Here is a 21,206-nt window from a genome sequence, read left to right as displayed (position 1 = left end):
CTAATCTTTACAAATAAGAACAATTTATCAAAATATTAATAAAAATACATTTACCAAGCAACAACAACTAAACAAGAAACAAAATTAACGTAACGTATTTACAGCAATTGTTCAAAATGTGAACCATCTGCATCCATACACTTCTGACATCTTCTATTAATGGAACTAATTGAAGCTAATAACATGTGGTGGTTTTCTTTTAATTCATTACACCTGTGTTCTATTCGCTATAGTAGTTGTAGTCTAGTATCTATTGGAGTAAACTTTACATTTCAGATAGGTAACCCCAAACACAGAAATCCAGGGTGTCTAGATCTGACGATCTGGCTGGCCAAGGCACTGGACCCTCTCCAACATTATGGTTGACATTGGCATTTGGTCTTCTGTATTATTCTACTCAAGGAGCACCATCCATTTGTACCCAGTATTTTAATGTAACATCCCCTAATAATTCAAATAGATGGTTTTCTAGAAAGTTTAGAAATGGCTGGGAATTTAAATGTGGTAGCAAAAAAAAAGGTCCAAATTACTCTTAAAATTTCATTTCTGTGCTTTTCATTGTTGCGTCGTCATTTTCCAAATATCGTTTTAATCCAAAAAGATGAAAGCGACGAGTGTAAAGAATTTTGTTGATATGCTTACAAATTGCACTTACTTTTAAGCATAAACATAAATATTATCATAATGTTGTGGTTAGAAGTGTCTGCTACAAGGTACAAGGGTTGGCATGAATAACTTGAGAGCGGTGAAATTTAGGGAAAAAGTTCAAGTTACCTTTTTTTACGTATTTTGTACATTAGAATAGCGTTACAATAGCGTGTAAAAAATACAGTGGCGTAGGTTTTTTTTATAAAAAGGGGTGACCCCTGTCCAGTTGTACACCACTGGTTGAACCTTTAAGGATCATATTTTGGAGAATACAAGGCCTACTGTCATACATTATCTGTACTAAATTTTATTGAAATCGGTTAATAGATTCCGGGAATATAAGCAAAAACTCAATTTTTTTAACAACTTCAACGCGCTGTATCTCTAAAACGAGGCCGTTCCAGACCTATGTTTATAAGGCAAACACCTACTATTTTAAAGAGATCTATCTGCTCTAGAAGTTTCCTGCATAAAATTCGGACTACCCTGTATACCTTTAAGGGACTTTTTAAACTACTTCAACGAATTAAGAGCAATCACGACATAATTACGTTTCATTTCAACGAGTCTGTTTTGTATGCTACGAAGTTAAGATATTAAGGGAGGTAAATGGTGATTTTTGTTTGTTTTTATTTTTACGCTCCGAAAATCTTATAAGTGTAAATTGCCAATTAAAAAGTTGTTCCGAACTCCAGATGTAACTAATAAAATTTTACTGGCAGTTAATAAAAATGTGTGAAAAGTACTCTCGCCCTACGTGCGGGCTAATAAAATGATCTTCCACTTCAGTCCTTCCAATTAAAAATTCGAAATAAAAATAATAATGTCAACAAAACCGAAAGAACTTCTATAATAAAAGTTATATTTTCTTTTTAATTTTCGGGGCTGAGATTAATAAAAAAAAGTTTCGCGCGAAATAATTCAACATTACACTGAAAGAAAAATCCTGTAAATGTTCATACAATTGTAGATAAGATCACTATAGCCAAAATAGACATGTTATTAATGTGAAGGAAAGTTCCTAAAACATTTTGGAACCTTCATAGTAATATAACTTGGTTTGAACAATTGAACATAAAATTTTGTAGTAGGAAAAATGCAAAATATTTTTGATAAATAATATCAAAATATTATTCGAAAGCAAAGGTATTGTAACCTGAGAGGTTATTTCTTTAATTATCTATCTACCGTTATGACCAGTATCATAACGAGCCTGGATTTCTAAAGAGTTTACTATTTAATTTTCAAAAGGGAGTTTATAATTATCATTATGCTTTAATTAATACGTGGGAACTTAGAAATGTTGTATGTTCAGAGAATGAATTTCAGGCACTTACCCTCTATTGCTTACGTAGAATGTAATCCAGTGGCTGGCTATACAGGGTGACACTGAAGTTGAGAGAAACAAAAGGAAACACCAAAACTTCCAGGAAGGATTTTAATAACAATAAACAAAACAACAAACAAAATAACACAACGGATCGAACAACATTATTAATTAATTTATTGAAACGCGACAGCGTACCGAGATTCAGGGAATGCGCGCTCTATAGCAAAATTTGGAATGACTTTTTCCATTATTAAATTAACCCGAGACTCTAAAACTAAGTAGACTGCTCAATGTGAAACCCAAGGAAGAACTGACTTTTTTCGTAGATCTCGACACTTCGTTTCGATACACCCATTTCTTGGGTCCAGACGTTTCTGTTCTTATCTTACTGGCGGGGAACCCTGGATATCGGGACGCTTTGGCATAACTATGCCTTGTTAATAGTCATCTAATTGACTGATTTTACATTTATCTAAATAATTTTGAGTCTAAACTTACAAATAACCTTCCTCTAGTGACTCAGTGTAGCGATACGGGACGGATTAGTCCATCTCATTTAATCTATTCTTATAGCTTGGAAAATCCTCCTAAAAACCAGCTATTTTACTTATTACTTTCTTTTCCTCGCAACATTCTAACAACTTATTCTTGGACTTTCTACGTTCTTTGGAATGCATTTCGGGCGTTATTTGAAATATCGATTTTTCTCTTTATACCTGCTCAACACATGGCCCCGACAGTTTAAGTGAACTTATTAAAAAATACTGCTAAATTTCGTGAAGCCTTCCCCGGAGGACGGTCTTGGCGACGTTAGACCTACTTGAGAGCCCTTAACTTTCGATAATTTGTGTTGACTGAAATATTTTACTTTTTGGTCCGTCCGTTCCGAGAACCAACAAATAAATTACTACTCGTCCCGGCTTTTGTTACATTATTCATTGTAATATTTCTTAAGTACATTTTGAGTTTTTTATTGAAATTATATCGAAGAACATTGCTTAATAACTTTAAAATAGGGTAAAACAAGGTGACAGCGAATAATAAAATATACAGGGTGTCTTAGAATATGTGGATAAACTCCCGGGCTTATACAGGGGATGATAAAATAACATAACATGACTATAAAAATTTTGCCTGGAGGGCCCCTCTACGGAGATACAGGCCCCTAAAGCACGCCTCTGAAAATCGACTTTTTTAAAATAACTTTTAAAATACTTTGTGCAATTTACTATTTTTTAATACGATGGATAACAGATTAGACTCCTTAAAAATTGAACCATGAAAGCAATTTGGCTTGTTTGTCAGCTGTAGCACAATAATGTCAATTTTTTTACAACATTTAAGATAAAAGCCCAAAAATAATATTTTTAGATAGCTTGAACCTTACACTAAAAAAATGCACTTTTTGTTAATATCGACAAAATGAACTATTTTCAAGGAAGAACTATTTTTGTTTAATATGATTTTTATTGTATCCCTAAAGAGAAATAAACCGATAAAATTTGCAATATTTCTGTGCATATCTAAAAGTTTTATCTGTTGTCCATTGTATTAAAAAACAATTAAATTACATTGTAGTATTTAAGTATTTTAAAAGTTATTAAAAGTAATCAGGGGCGTCTTTAGGTGCCTGTATCTCCGTAGGAACTTGTCATGTTATTTTAAGGTCCCTTATATAAATCAGAGAGATTGCCCGCATATTCTGGGACATCCAGTATTTAAAATGTACGTTTTAGTTAGGGGACCGCCTAGCCAGGTGTCTTGGCCGATGGATTTCGATCGGCCGAGGTAAGCATTACGGACGCAGGCTGGAATTTGGATGGGTGACCTAAGGCAGGCTCGGGGACGTGGCTGTGGCAGCCTACCAGAGACCTGGGTCGCTCAACACCTTCCGCCTGCGTGTGATAAACTCAATTTTTTTAACAACTTCAACGCGCTGTATCTCTAAAACGAGGCCGTTCCAGACCTATGTTTATAAGGCAAACACCTACTATTTTAAAGAGATCTATCTGCTCTAGAAGTTTCCTGCATAAAATTCGGACTACCCTGTATACCTTTAAGGGACTTTTTAAACTACTTCAACGAATTAAGAGCAATCACGACATAATTACGTTTCATTTCAACGAGTCTGTTTTGTATGCTACGAAGTTAAGATATTAAGGGAGGTAAATGGTGATTTTTGTTTGTTTTTATTTTTACGCTCCGAAAATCTTATAAGTGTAAATTGCCAATTAAAAAGTTGTTCCGAACTCCAGATGTAACTAATAAAATTTTACTGGCAGTTAATAAAAATGTGTGAAAAGTACTCTCGCCCTACGTGCGGGCTAATAAAATGATCTTCCACTTCAGTCCTTCCAATTAAAAATTCGAAATAAAAATAATAATGTCAACAAAACCGAAAGAACTTCTATAATAAAAGTTATATTTTCTTTTTAATTTTCGGGGCTGAGATTAATAAAAAAAAGTTTCGCGCGAAATAATTCAACATTACACTGAAAGAAAAATCCTGTAAATGTTCATACAATTGTAGATAAGATCACTATAGCCAAAATAGACATGTTATTAATGTGAAGGAAAGTTCCTAAAACATTTTGGAACCTTCATAGTAATATAACTTGGTTTGAACAATTGAACATAAAATTTTGTAGTAGGAAAAATGCAAAATATTTTTGATAAATAATATCAAAATATTATTCGAAAGCAAAGGTATTGTAACCTGAGAGGTTATTTCTTTAATTATCTATCTACCGTTATGACCAGTATCATAACGAGCCTGGATTTCTAAAGAGTTTACTATTTAATTTTCAAAAGGGAGTTTATAATTATCATTATGCTTTAATTAATACGTGGGAACTTAGAAATGTTGTATGTTCAGAGAATGAATTTCAGGCACTTACCCTCTATTGCTTACGTAGAATGTAATCCAGTGGCTGGCTATACAGGGTGACACTGAAGTTGAGAGAAACAAAAGGAAACACCAAAACTTCCAGGAAGGATTTTAATAACAATAAACAAAACAACAAACAAAATAACACAACGGATCGAACAACATTATTAATTAATTTATTGAAACGCGACAGCGTACCGAGATTCAGGGAATGCGCGCTCTATAGCAAAATTTGGAATGACTTTTTCCATTATTAAATTAACCCGAGACTCTAAAACTAAGTAGACTGCTCAATGTGAAACCCAAGGAAGAACTGACTTTTTTCGTAGATCTCGACACTTCGTTTCGATACACCCATTTCTTGGGTCCAGACGTTTCTGTTCTTATCTTACTGGCGGGAACCCTGGATATCGGGACGCTTTGGCATAACTATGCCTTGTTAATAGTCATCTAATTGACTGATTTTACATTTATCTAAATAATTTTGAGTCTAAACTTACAAATAACCTTCCTCTAGTGACTCAGTGTAGCGATACGGGACGGATTAGTCCATCTCATTTAATCTATTCTTATAGCTTGGAAAATCCTCCTAAAAACCAGCTATTTTACTTATTACTTTCTTTTCCTCGCAACATTCTAACAACTTATTCTTGGACTTTCTACGTTCTTTGGAATGCATTTCGGGCGTTATTTGAAATATCGATTTTTCTCTTTATACCTGCTCAACACATGGCCCCGACAGTTTAAGTGAACTTATTAAAAAATACTGCTAAATTTCGTGAAGCCTTCCCCGGAGGACGGTCTTGGCGACGTTAGACCTACTTGAGAGCCCTTAACTTTCGATAATTTGTGTTGACTGAAATATTTTACTTTTTGGTCCGTCCGTTCCGAGAACCAACAAATAAATTACTACTCGTCCCGGCTTTTGTTACATTATTCATTGTAATATTTCTTAAGTACATTTTGAGTTTTTTATTGAAATTATATCGAAGAACATTGCTTAATAACTTTAAAATAGGGTAAAACAAGGTGACAGCGAATAATAAAATATACAGGGTGTCTTAGAATATGTGGATAAACTCCCGGGCTTATACAGGGGATGATAAAATAACATAACATGACTATAAAAATTTTGCCTGGAGGGCCCCTCTACGGAGATACAGGCCCCTAAAGCACGCCTCTGAAAATCGACTTTTTTAAAATAACTTTTAAAATACTTTGTGCAATTTACTATTTTTTAATACGATGGATAACAGATTAGACTCCTTAAAAATTGAACCATGAAAGCAATTTGGCTTGTTTGTCAGCTGTAGCACAATAATGTCAATTTTTTTACAACATTTAAGATAAAAGCCCAAAAATAATATTTTTAGATAGCTTGAACCTTACACTAAAAAAATGCACTTTTTGTTAATATCGACAAAATGAACTATTTTCAAGGAAGAACTATTTTTGTTTAATATGATTTTTATTGTATCCCTAAAGAGAAATAAACCGATAAAATTTGCAATATTTCTGTGCATATCTAAAAGTTTTATCTGTTGTCCATTGTATTAAAAAACAATTAAATTACATTGTAGTATTTAAGTATTTTAAAAGTTATTAAAAGTAATCAGGGGCGTCTTTAGGTGCCTGTATCTCCGTAGGAACTTGTCATGTTATTTTAAGGTCCCTTATATAAATCAGAGAGATTGCCCGCATATTCTGGGACATCCAGTATTTAAAATGTACGTTTTAGTTAGGGGACCGCCTAGCCAGGTGTCTTGGCCGATGGATTTCGATCGGCCGAGGTAAGCATTACGGACGCAGGCTGGAACTTGGATGGGTGACCTAAGGCAGGCTCGGGGATGTGACTGTGGCAGCCTACCAGAGACCTGGGTCGCTCAACACCTTCCGCCTGCGTGTGATCCCCGATAAAAATGGTAATGAGAATAGAGCAATAAATCTCTATAACTCAAGACCATGCTATCCATAAAAATTGTACGAGTCTTTGCCACCAAGCCACCCGTGTAGTAATAGGATGGTTTGAAGAAAAGTACTCGAGTAATGAAGGGAGGTGTACAAGGGGCCTAATAAGGCCTAAGTGTCGCGGTGGAAAAGCAATTTTCCACCATCCCCCGACTTACATACATACATACATACATACATACATACATACATACATACATACATACATACATACATACATACATACATACATACATACATACATACATACATACATACATACATACATACATACATACATACATACATACATACATACATACATACATACATACGTTATAGTTTTCACGTACGATTATAACAAAATGTTATTTATTGGTACTAAAAATTCCATTACATTTCTATAAAGAGTACTTAGTTACTAACAAAGGACAGTACCTTCAAATGTATCATTGACTTACTAATGCATTTTTCAGTATTCTAGCATGCAATGCTCACATCTAGCTCTTTCATTTCGAACATCCTGCACGCACAATGCACAATCGCCTTAAAAATAAAACACTAAGAAGGAACGAATTGCTATTTTTGGGGGAAATATGTTGTTGTTAGGGTTACCAATATTACTATGTAACCCTTTCAAAGCGATTGCAATGGTATTAGATCGAACCGAATCGAATATTACATCTTCTGTGGTGTTCCCCAGGGTTCAGTTTTGGGACCACCTTTTATTAATATTTTTGTAAATAATATGATATTGACGGTTTGGACATGAGTGAAGAGAAGCTATATTTAACTGTAACAAGTATGTATGACCGTTCAAACCTTCAGCAATAGAGTAAATTCATAGTGTAGATCCAATAAATATTGATTTGTGAAACATTATAAACTTTTAAATGCTTTGAAACTTAAAACATATTCTATTAAGATCTTTAAAGATCTCACTGTTTCATTCGACTTGAATCATTCGCATTGCAAGTTTATATAACTGAGTGTCTTCTTTACTAATTTGGGCTGTCAGCCAGTATCCAAATGACAGTTGATCACTGCTTATTGCTCTGTTCACTCTTGTTTACGTGTAGTGTAAAATTTTGTTACCTACGATTGTTTCTTGTGTGTTTTTTAAAAGACTGTAAACGTTTAAATAGATTGTAAAGTCAGACTAAAAGTACTTGCAATGCCATCTATTGAAAAATCAGTTTTGCGAGAAATACCAAACACTAATAAAAAAGTAATTGAAAAGTGTATTTCGGACATGTTGAGCACATTTTCCTTATATTTTAATAGGACAAAATAAAACTTTCCAATTATATTTGATTTTTTTTTCAATAGATTATAAGTACCTAAATTCTTCCGCCCTCCATGGTACGGAAGTCAAAAGCCGCCACTGATAATAATGTTGCAACTGTTTGTCACTTTTTAATGCTGGTGTGTATTTTTTTGGCAATTAGCCACAAAACGCTGACAACGCAGGCTCTCAACGGCTTAATTTCAGCAACCAGCATACAAATTCAAATGACTCACCCAGACATCCGTCTTCAGCGCGTTACAAAAAAATTGAAGTATACGCAAACAGAATAAAAAGTAAAACAAATAGTACGAGGCGAAAACAAATAAAGGCGGTTGAGAACAGGCTCATTTTCACAAACTTGTGTGTAAAAGTAAATCGTCAGCAAAAGTTGGCAGTATATTTATTTGTCTAATACCCTCATAGATCCTGTGGGAAATCAGGAGACGGTTGAAGGATCACTTCAGGATAAACGTATATCTTCAAACGTTTGCGCATTTTCGACCTAATTAAACTTAATCATCACCTTTTCAGACATTCCATTACCGTTTACATCTAATTAGATAGAGATCAGTTAATTTCATCCAAAAATTTCAAACGAATTAATTTCAGAGGTAGAATTTGTAAGCGAGATTTTATTAAATGTACGGGATGTAAAATGCCTGGTCGATTCTTAATAACGGAATCTATATTGCGAATGAATAAACAAGTTCATGAAAGCCTCTGCCGGAAGTTTTAGTTCCCGATAAATTACAAGAAATCAGTTGAGTCAATTTATTTTAAATTTGGCTAGTAGTCTTACTTTCTCATTGTCTACGTAAGTATGTATTAAAGTCAGAATTCTCGAATCAGTTCTTGTTTTTACCTTAACACCTAACTCCCTAGAAAGCGATTTTAGAGACTTGAACCAACTTGAATAGTTAGCGATTGGAAAATCATAGGAATTTATGATCTCATTGCACTATAACCTCATAACAATTTGAATTGTAAAAAGTCACTGACTGAACAGCTATTGTAGGTACAAAGAAATGAACCTGCAGATGACTTTATAACAATGGATTATTTGTTTAACAAAATCATCTTCAGCGACGAGGCTCATTTTCATCTTCATGGCATAGTTAATCTACAAAATTGTCGCATTTGGTGTTCAGAAAATCCACAACTAGTCTCTGTTTGGTGCGTATTTTGGACTGAAGGCATCATCACATGGAGGCAATCCTTCTTCGAAAAGTGGCTGTTTAGGCAATAACAGTTAATGGTGTTAGCTATCGCGACATGATAATTCAGTTTTTTTGTGTTTAAATTGCAAGAGTTGATAAAGACGACATGTGCTTTCAACAAGGTGGTACAACATATAGCCTGAGAAACATTTCAATTATTGCATAAGTCATTTTCTGGTCGTGTATATTCCCGTTTTGGTAATCAGAATTAGCCATCCAGATCATGCGATTTAGCGCCGTTAGACTTTTTTCTTTTGAGTTTTTTGAAGTATAAGTTCTATGCCAACAAGCCCACGACCACCCAGATCTCGAAATTGAGCGCTGAAGTTTTTATCTCGAACGCCTCGTTAAAAAGATACAGTGTGTTAAAACTTAAAAAAATGTGTTTAATTTTTTTAAATAATAATTTAAAAACTAGTACCTAAGTGAAATAATTTGAGATTGGGCGCATGTATTTATGTAAGCATTGTCTAAAATATAGTACCTTTTCTCCGGTGGCGGAGATACAGGGTATCGGTGTCACATTTTTTCTAAATAAAACAGTACGCCACTGCTTTATCAGGCTTTTTTCGAGAAACATAAAAGCAGGTATCCATTTGTGGCAATGTTCCGTTACGTAACAACGAACATGTTACGGCCTGTTGCAAAGGGTGACACGGTTCGCTGCGAAAGTATGTGTGGTTTTGGTCAAATCATTCATTCCGTAACGTAACAAAATAAGGTTACGAGACGACACAGGAACATAAACTCGCAGTATCACTTGACTGCAATAATCGATTCGTCACTGCAATTGCAGTTAGCAACAGCGTCATATATTTTTACTCATCATACAATTTTGAAGGATAAGAAACGGAAATCTCTAGAAATCTTTTCTTTACTCCACTTCATGGTACAAACACAGAAAAACACACTCTTCCTAGCCAGTGCAGAAAACAGACTAAGCCCAGACCATATACAAAAGACTGACGAAACAAAAAATAAAACATATAGCAGAAAGTACTGTTGCATCCTTTGATGCCACGACTAAAAACCGACAACTGATGGTTCGTCTCAGATTAGTTACGCGTGTCAAATTTGTTATACATACCATGCAACAATTTTCCATCTCCACTAGCTGTAACGTAATATGTGCGGTGTTACGTTACGGGGCATTTGACACAAATGGATACCCGCCTTAAGAGAGTAGTAATTTGTACATAATTGATGTTTATATAAATACATGTGTCCAATTTCAAATTATTTCACTTACTAGCTTTAATAGTTATTTTTGTATCTAGTGCGCGAAATGCTATTTTGGTGATCGGTAATTGAATTTTTTAACGAGGCGAAGCCGAGTTAATAAATTATTCGAGACCACCAAAGTAGTTCGCGCACGAGATGCAAACAATATTTTTTCTACAAACGTCAAAATCTATATCTTAAAAATATTATAAATAAGTAAAATGCCTAATTTATTATAGAAAATAGTGTTGAGCTGGCTTAAAATGTCTTTCCTAATCAAATTTTCACTGTTACTATGGAAACAAAGTGGCTGTTGTTGACAACAATAATAATTATTTTAAAGTGACGTTTGTGCTCGCGTCTTCAATTTTTAAGTGCCAGATATTATTTAAAATAATGGAAATTGCTAGTGACGATGAACTAAGTAGTACCCCACCTAATTTGGCAGATGCGGCCAATTTGGTAACTTCAAATCTTTTACCGGAAAAATCGAAGCGCCAATATGAAAATGCATATCGGCAATTTAAGGAGTGGTGTGAAACAAATAAAGCAAGAAAAGCATCCGAAAATGTGCTGTTAGCATATTTTGCAGAAAGATCCAAGAAGGTGAAGCCTTCCACATTATGGGCAGTATATTCTATGCTAAAATCAACACTTAATGCTAAGGAAAACGTAGATATTAAAAAATTTACCAAGTTGGTTCCATATTTGAAAAAATTGTCAGTTGGACACAACCCTAAGAAATCCAAGGTATTAACTCGAGAAGAAGTAAATCAATTCATAAGAGAGGCAGATGATGAAATATATTTGATGGCTAAGGTATATTTTTAATCATTGTTTTATATGTATTTTAAATTACTAAATATCGATATCCTTTTAGGTCGTTTTAATATTGGGTATTTCTGGTGCTTGCCGCCGTGAAGAACTCACTAAAATGAGTGTCGATGACATAGAAGATAAAGGTTCCATCTTGATTGTGAAAGTACCGGATACAAAAACGAACATACAACGAATTTTTACGGTTTCGAATCTAGATTATATCGATATTTACCGAAAATACGTGGCTCTTCGTCCAAGTTATGCTAGCAGTCGCCGATTGTTTTTGAAGTATCAAAATAAGAGATGCATTAACCAAGTTGTTGGAATAAATTCTATTGGAGGGATGCCCAGCTTAATAGCAAAATACTTAAAATTACCAAATTCTGATGCTTACACAGGTCACTGTTTTCGGAGAACCTCGGCCACACTTCTTGCTAATGCTGGGGGTGATATATGTAGTTTGAAGAGACACGGGGGATGGAAATCTTCCACCGTGGCCGAAGGATACGTGGAAGATTCTATCAATAATAAGATTCAAATATCAAATAAAATTTTAGATTGTGAAATTTCAGGATCACATGGTATCACCTCTACCTCAAAAATTAGTAGTGTTTCAACCCCCAAAACCCCAATATCCCGAGCTGAACCTGAATTATCTGGTTTAGGAATAAATATTGGTTCGTGTACTGGTTGTACGATTAATGTTAATATTGTAAATAATAACTAAAGTTATTGTAAAATTCTATCATTATTTTAAAAGTATTTAATTGTTATTCATTTAAAAATAAATAATAATTTGGAGTTTTGCTTCATTTTTTCAAAGATTGAAATACAAAACTCTTATTAATTTACATGCAGTGTGCGAAATACTTCGCACCCTAGTGCGCGAAGTATCTCGCGCACGGTGTCATGGTAACGTAAGAATCCGAAAAAAAGTGTCACTTCGCATATTGTTGTCAATGCGCAAACCTTGTCATTTTTTGACGTTTGTAGAAAAAAAATATTTAAAAAAATTTAAAATATTTTTTGAAGATTAACAGCCGGTACCTTTTTAACGGAGTTCTAGATAAAAACTTTATCCGAAAGGCTCCCCTTAAAATTCACCAAAGAATACGAGGTTTAATTTTTGGTCACCTTTTGAGAATCACCCTGTATATCGTTTATAAAATATACATTTTTATTTCAAAGATATCTCAACAAAATATGTGTTTGTGCCGTTGTCGCAGAAGTGTGGTATAATTTTCCAAAAGTGCCGGATTAGCGGTATTACCTAACCCCGTACTACTCATTAGAGTAATTGCAGAGCTACGTAGGGAGGAAAATGTATTCACTACGGAAAAAATTATGTAAAACGCGGGGTACGTTGAGTAATCCTAAATCGATAAGTGAGCAGTAAATCTTATTTTCCTATATTGTACGCAAATTTTTATGGCTTATAGAGTGAGCAACTTTACATATAAATTAAGAAATTTGTTTACAGCTGCTACGGCAGAGGAAAATTGAGAACGCCTACTTGATAACATAATTCGGTGGGCTTTCTATTTTTGCGTGATCCCAACAGTAATATTAACTAGTTGCAGTTTAATATAAAACAAGTTAATTTAAAGCAGTCAAGGTGTATAAAGCTTATTCGTCAAAAAAATGTACGTTAAATTTAAATTCAACAAATCCAATAGTTTATCTGTGGGAATGGCACTCACTTTTGATAGAAAATAGTAATCGAATACGAACTTGTTACTTGTTTTCAGTTTTTAAAGGAACATCCTATGGTTAAAGGGAAATTCATTAATCTCCCGCTGAGCAAATTTACAATTCCTTTGACGTCTGGCTAGCGTTATAAAGAGACATTAGTTCGTTGCCGGCGATCAGATTCGCAACCGTTTATAATAATAATAATGAGGGCGAGCACAAGTATGTCGCCGGAGTGCACATAATCTCTTGAATCGAAATTAATTTCGAACATTGCGGCTGCGGACGGGCAAAGGGCACTCGAATGAATGAACACTAACCACACATTCGGCGAATTCCGCGTATTATAATATAATGAAAACAAGTAGGGAATGGAATTCGGGTTATAACAATTACATCTGTATTGTTAGCAAGCAACGGTTTGATTTAGGAATACTCCGGAATTAGGACCGACGGTTAGTGTTTCTGTTAACAACACGGGCCATTTCCACATCCATTCGATAACTTTCCAACTTCTCTAGTTAGCAGTTAGCTTGTTTGCTTAGACTTAGTCCTTAGCAGCCGTCCTAGGGCGGGCCTGTACACCGCTCAACCTTTACGGCTGGCCTTCTGTTGGGGGCGCTATCTGCAACCTACATTATGTAGTTTTACGTATGTGTAAATTTGCTCCTCTAACTGGTGTCGGGTTGTGCTTGTTTACGTAATGGAGGCTCGTTGCCGGCCGGAATCGATGGCAGTTTTAATAGGGCGACGTTTGTTAATAAGGAACTGTTAATTTCAAATCACATACGTACTTACAGGATGGTCACTAAAAATTGATCCTCGCTTTTTTTCCCTCGTTATTATTCGAGATAAGAACAAAAATGTAAAAAAAAATTATGGAGATTTAAAAAAAATGTTTTCACATGTACCTACAGCAAAGACAATTGAATGTTGGTAGCATTTTCTGGATGTAGATGTAACTTGTGTGTTTTTTTAAGAAACATTCTAAATTCTATTTAAAATAATCATCAAAAAGACTTTTCAAAGATATGTTGTATATTAATTAAGTACTTTCAACAGTTTTAGAAATAAACTGGTCGCAGAAATTAATAGATAAAAAAATCCTATATTTGTAGGCAATTTTCAAAAGGCTGTAACTGACGAAAATGGTCGTGGAACAACAAAAGAAAGCAAATTTCAGGATCTGAAAGTAAAAAAATTGTATCACTGACCCCCTTCAATAAGAAATCATAACATATACAACGAAAAAAAATACCACTTCAATAATTGCTTTTTGGCAATTTCATCTGTCAGCTCTTTTATATTGATTCATAAAATAGGACCAGGACAAAAATAAATATTAACAGGTGTATCGTTACTTCACAAGATTAGAATTTCGCATAAAATTGTCCATCTCCTGTACACTGTATACAAAATATAACGCATTTTGTTGTCCTGATTAAAGATGTAATATAAAAATATGGATGATCAATGAACTGTATGACAAAAGTTGTCTATTCACAAGTTGAAAATTTGCATAGTTACGAAAAACGAATCAAAAACGAATTAGCATATTGAGGCGCACTTTAATTTTTCCACAAAATCCAGTTAAAAATGACAATTTTTTTGTCGCTTCTTGGGAAAAATCTACGAGAAACCCTCAAGAAATGTTAGAATTGGCCTCACTTTTTAGATATATTGTACTGAAAACTGAAAAACACGGAACGCTGGCTAATTAAACAAAAAAGGAAAACAGTACTTCTCAGATTAAATGTTCAGATTACTTCAGTAAGGCACATTAATGTTGATGCTGCTATCGTGTGCCTTTCCTTTTAACGTCTTTCAGGATCTAATACCATGCAAATGTAGAAACTGCAATAAACTGAAAAGCAAAAGCAGTTTATTCCCACTAGTTTTGAAATACATGCATATTCCTATATTTATATAAAACCGTATGCAATTTCCCGAGTGCCACGGAACTTTTATTACAGCGTCGATGTAAAGAAAACCGCTATGCGATAATTAAACGTGAGTTATTATAAACGTAGAAACGTCAATTATGTGCTATTTTACGGCGTACACTAAAGTAAACATAAATTTAATTCTCGATTTAACGCCTAGCTACGCGCTGACTTCTGCAAACCGTAAATTTTTATTTAGGGTAAGCTAATTACGATTTCACATAAGTTTTGCAGCGGCATTTTGCAATAAGCTTCGGCGGATATTAACAACTTCGATGCCGGCCAATTTTTAGAACCTTTTTAAAAGTTTCAAATACACTGAAAGAAGTTTATTAACTGCTAACTCCTGTGCACTACCGTAAGGAAAACCTGAGTGCTTGTGTAATTTAAGTTACTGTTTTCACAATACTTATATCGCAAAGAATGTAATGTTTAGACCAGTAAAAGTTGAATTGCATAGAAATTTTAGCGGATAGATGTGTTTTATTGAATTTTAATGGCCTTCGCGTACAATTGGTCATTTGTAATTTTGTAGATAAAATTTTTATCATTGACGAACCAAAAAACAAGTAGAAACAGGTCACAACTGTTTACGTAATTATGCGGTATGTTCAAAATTGTCACTAACATAGTGTACGTACGCATTTAGTGTTTCCACAACAATAAAAACTTAAGATTAAAACATTGACTATTTTCAGCGTACATAGGCATAATGCCAGTAACCAAGAATCACTAAAATTATGTATTTATCTAATGAAGTATGATTCATGGACTATAGAAAACGTATTTATATTTATACTGTACGCCCCTAAAGTATGGAATAAATTCAATAAAACGAAACAATTTTTTTGGGAAAAATCCTCGAACTGGTCGATTATTAACTTAAAAAATACATATTTTAGCATAAAAGGTGATTTTCAACCGTCATTTGTTTTCGAGTAATGACGTCATCGGCATTTTTTTTTAAATAGCAACCCTCTATTTTTTCTTGATTCTGAAAGATCGTTTCATTGTCGATTCGACAGTATTAAAATGTTGCCATCAGACACAGGAAAGTTTTCGAGTAATTGACGATTGAATGTCAGAAAACGTAAATTTTATTCATTAAAAAAATAACAATTCCTATGTCAAGCAAATACAATTCATTAAGTTTTCTACCTAAATTAACTGTTCGAATTGCCACCCACCGACTTCTTGACAATACGCAAGTCTGTGTAGAAATTCTTCTTGCACATTATGAATTATTTCTGGGGTAGCTCTGTGTATTTCATGTATAATACAATTAATTTTGGAGTTCTTCTAAATTATGTGGTCTATTAACATACACTTTGGACTTTAAGTAGCCCCATAAGCAAAAGTCCAGATCTGGGCATCTCGCGGGCCATTCTATCGGTCCTCGTCTGCCGATTCACCTCCTAGTAAAACAATTGTCCAGAAAATCTCGAACAAGGCGCGCATAGTGCGGAGGTGCACCGTCTTGCTGAAACCATATGGTGTCATCAGGAATATCAGGGTCATTATCGTTAGGAAAAATTACTGCAAGTGCTGGAACAAGGTCATTTTGTAAAAACTTTAAGTATCTTTTTGCTGTAAGGGTTCCTTCAAAGAAGAATGGCCCTACTATTCTGTTGTCAACTATTCCAGCTCACACATTTAATTTCTGTGGGTGTTGAGTATGTGTCTCTGCCATCCACTGAGGATTTTCCCGACTCCAATACCTACAAGTTTGACGGTTCACTATACCATTGAGACAAAACGTGGTCTCGTCCGAAAAAACTATTTGCCGGTGTAAATCTCTATTTACTTGACATAAATCCATTATAATTTCACAAAAGTGTAAGCGGCGGTCGGGATCGTCTTCATTGAGATTCTGCACAAGTTGAATTTTGTAGGGATGATATATTTCCTTCCTTAGGATACGTAGCACTGTGGTCTGACTAATTTCATGGTTTAATGCAACCAATCATGAAGTATTATAAGGATTATCTACCATACTTATCAAAATGTCTGTTTGTGATCTTCACTAACGCTTGGACGTCCAGGTTTTGGAATATCTACAACATTGCCAGTTTATCTAAATTTAGATTCTATCTTACTGACTGTTGATTGGCTGATACGGCGATCTGGATGTTTTACATTAAATAAATCGCAAACTTCCTGCTGCGTTCTAGTCTTATCCCCGCATCCGATAAGAATTAAAATTTCAATTCTTTGTGTGACAGTTAAATGTGCCATAATACTTTAAATTTAACAATAATTTTTATATCGCTTACAATACTTAGAAAGTTGGTATGACAGCGACACTTTGTAAAGATTTACACCTACGTCATCCATAAAAAACTTCAGGCATTTCGAAAAACTAAATTTGATAACGTGTTTGCTTAATTTTAATTGATTTGGGTTTTCTAACATTCAATCGTCATTTACTCGAAAACTTTCCTATGTAAAATGACAACAATTTAATACTGTCGGATCGACAATGAAACGATCTTTCAAAATCAAGAAAAAAATAGGCGGTTGCTATTTAAAAAAAATGTCGATGACGTCTTTACTCGAAAACAAATGACGGTTGAAAATCGCCTTTTATGCTAAAATATGTATTTTTTAAATTAAAGGAGGATTTTTCCCAAAAAAAATTTGTTTCGTTTTTACTGAATTTATTCCATACTTTAGGCGCGTACGGTATTATGAACGAGATTGATAATATTTTTGTTAAAATAAAACTACAAAATATAGCAAACCGCCATGATAGGTTGAACACCAATCAGAGCGAATTACGTCACATCTATGTAAATGTCATTTTGTGTAATTTGTACGTAGACAATATCCGCAGTATTTATCTTCGTTTAAATATCTTGTGTTTACGTACGTTAGGTACTTGAAAAGTTTCTAAAAGAAAGAAAGAAAATAAAGCTCAACAACTGCGAGTTAATAAAATATCAAAAAGACTATGTTTGTGATCAAAAATTTATCCATGCATAAATTGGTGCTGAAATACAAAGAACAGTCCTGCGACACATTTTTGAAAAAACTCGTATTGACCGATGAAGATGACATGAAAATTGAACAAGAGACGAGATCAACATCAACGTTGTTTTTGACATGAGTTAAAATATGGGAGAGTGACGGCTTCACGAGCGTTTGAATTTAGTCGGTGCAAAACCAATGCTGCAACTCTCATCACGTTAATAATGGGAGGAAAAATCTCAGAAGCATCGGCCATGAAACGCGATAGAATATTGGAGGATGAAGTAAGGAAAACTATAAGTACCAGTTTGGGGAAAAATATGGTATAATGCTTTGCAAAAACTATCCCACAATAGCAGCATCGCCTGATGGAATCTGTGAAGACAGTGTTTATTGAAATTAAATGTACCACGAATATGAAGACTTAAAAATTATGTGGAAAAAGGAAAACCGACCCAGAAGTTTTATGTGCAGATGGCAGCTACAAATATATTTAACAGGGCTTCAGAAAGGCTATTTCGATGTAGCTGATTGCAACTACAGTACAAATAAAAAGGTAGAAATAACACAGGGCAACAATTTTCACACCCAAAAACCAGACCTCACTTGCCCGAAGGTGTTTGGTGCGTAGAATCCGAATCTGGCGTCAGAATTGCTCCTGTACGTCACGTTTCCGATATATCCTAACCTAAAAGTGGAAAAAACACGTTTTTTTTGCTATATTTGAGCTTATATCATACAGCAAAATTTTTTTTTTTCTAAAAACGAATCATGCCCTGTTAAACTACCACTCTTACCCTTCAAAACGCTTTTTTTAGATTTGAAAAATCTTTTTTATTCGCGGAGATATCATTGAATAAAGTTAGGTACTTTAGCGTTTTTATAACAGTGGTTCTTCAGAAAGCGGAAGTAATATATTTACATGTTTTTTGGATGGCCCAATCCGAATCTGACCTCCAAATTATTCTATCATTTTAGGATTCTGAGATTTCTTAACCTAAAACTGCAAAACAACGATTTTAGGATGAACTATCGGTATTAACCAGACAGGTTGATTTTGCAGTTTTAGGTTAGGAAATCTCAGATTCCTAAAGTGATAGAATAATTTGGAGGTCAGATTCGGATTGAGCGACCCAAAAAACATGTAAATATCCGCTTTCTGAAGAACTTTTTTCGATTTTAGTACCACTGTTATGAAAACTTCATTCAATGATATGAATGAACAAAAAAGATTTTTCAAATCTGAAAAAGCATTTTGAAGGGTAAGAGTAGTAGTTTTAGAGGGCATGATTCGTTTTTAGAACAAAAATTGTTTCGCTCTGTGATATAAGCTCAAATATAGCAAAAAACGTGTTTTTTGCACTTTTAGGTTAGGATATGTCGGAAAAGTGACGTATAGTGTAATGAACCTGTTTTAATTTTGATTTTTATTAGGTCTGAATTTAAAAGTATTTACTTTATTTCGGATTATTTTACCCCAGCGGCGAGAATTATTGATTTTTCTACATATATATCAAATATCCACTCGCGGGTCCGACCGGCCGATACCCCACTCTGACAAGCCGTTGGTCACGTGGAGGTCCCACCACGACTGGTGTCAATCCGGTGGGGATTTGGGCAACAAAAGTCCTCGACATTCCCCGAAACCGACAGTTCGTATCCAGAACTCAACACCGAACAGACGTCCACCGCCAGCAAGAACTCTCCACCGAAGCCAGCCCAGAATAACCAGTGAACCTAGTAAGAATTATTTTCCTTATTATTATCCGTTCCAACCGGGTACAAGTCCGAAAAGATTTGTACACTTTAAGTGTGGAATTACTGTGGGCCCGAGAAGAATATTCTTGGTAACCCACACACAAATTCCACCGTCCGTCTCAACCCACACGACAGTGCAATCGTTGGATTCGGCGTGTTAAACCCAATCCTGACGAAGCCGTCGTGTTTACTACAGCGTTGCTTGGTGTCCCGCACCTTGATGTACGCTGGGTAATAGGGGATATGTGAACCAAGACCTAGAGGTTCGGCGTGCCCAACCCAATCTCCGGGTCGTTCCATATAGTATCCGTACGCTTCTCCCTGGTCGGCGTGTATACCCATCAGACCGAGAAGCGTTGTATACAGAGAGTCCGACACCATCGGCCACCAGGACGTATACCGCTTAAAGGCTAGTACGAATTGTAAGGCGAGATACTCCGAATCCCGTTTCACCATCCTTTCTTTCCGCCTTGCACCGCTTGGGCTTTCTTCGCTGGTTATTACTATTGCTACCGCTTACCGCATTCCGTTTACTAATTTTGCATTACTTGCTAGGCCATCATACCGATATTTGACCGCCCGCCTGTTTAAAATAAGTCCGAAATAACTCCGAATAAATTTTGGTTTATTTTCAGAATCAGCGGGGACCAGTAAAAACGTCTATCAATATTTTAATCAGACCGTCCAAAATCACCTTTTCCGTTGTACATAAAAACCGTCTACGATTGTAGAGCAATAAATATTTGATTTCGATCCCGTTCGTAAATATTTATTTCTTTTCTAAGGTGATAAGCAAAATGGTAAAAAACCCGGGGTCATAACTTTTTAATTTTGTCTCTTTCAGTCCGAATTTGTATATAATTATTGTTAAGAAACTTGTAAATAATTTCAGCCGTTTAGTAGTGGGTAGGGATAAAAATTGACACTATTTGTAATTTGTATTTTGTAAATAAGTATTAATATTTTCCCTGTGTGAATAAATCTAGTAAAACTTAATAGGTTTATTTCTTTCACCGTCGAGGTAAAACGATAACATTCCGAACCAGCAAAAACGCTGATATCGTTTTGTAGAGCTCCCGTTAAATTTCATAGTTAAAATAAAACTACACTGAGAAAACTACTCTCTGCCGAACTCTCTGCTGTTTTCTCCTAAAAGAAATTCATTGACCCCTGGAATTAATTTTCTTCACTGTAGCTACATGTGCACTTTACTCTAAACCGAGGGTAAGGGATACGTGGAGTTTCCCCCACGTCATATTTTGGGAAACTGGCGCCCGAGGATAAAACCGAATATTTAAATTATTAACTAACGTCATCGTTTAGAGTCCAGTCCGAGGAATATAAAACCGTTCCGAAAAATTAAATTACAGGAGGTGTACACACAATAGTTAAAAGTAATAAAAATTTACACCGAACCATCCGGAAAGAGAGAACCGAGGAAAAGTGCGTCACAATAGGAGCAATTCTGACGCCAGATTCGGATTCTACGCAC

General features: G+C 34.9%; 1 protein-coding gene across 1 annotated transcript in view; it reads left to right on the top strand.

Moving 5' to 3' along the window:
• Positions 1-12,094, top strand: part of LOC111693184 — a 29,030-nt gene extending 16,936 nt beyond the window's left edge. Inside the window, exons 2-3 of the mRNA XM_023457394.1 lie at positions 11,035-11,351; positions 11,419-12,094. Coding sequence (XP_023313162.1) covers positions 11,035-11,351; positions 11,419-12,084 — 983 coding nt within the window. The 3' untranslated portion in view covers positions 12,085-12,094. The remainder of the gene's footprint in view (positions 1-11,034; positions 11,352-11,418) is intronic.
• Positions 12,095-21,206: the final 9,112 nt, after the last annotated feature.

The sequence above is a fragment of the Anoplophora glabripennis genome, unplaced genomic scaffold (assembly GCF_000390285.2).
Source record: "Anoplophora glabripennis isolate ALB-LARVAE unplaced genomic scaffold, Agla_2.0 scaffold119, whole genome shotgun sequence".
Taxonomy (NCBI): domain Eukaryota; kingdom Metazoa; phylum Arthropoda; class Insecta; order Coleoptera; family Cerambycidae; genus Anoplophora; species Anoplophora glabripennis.
This window is presented reverse-complemented; position numbering and strand designations above follow the sequence as displayed.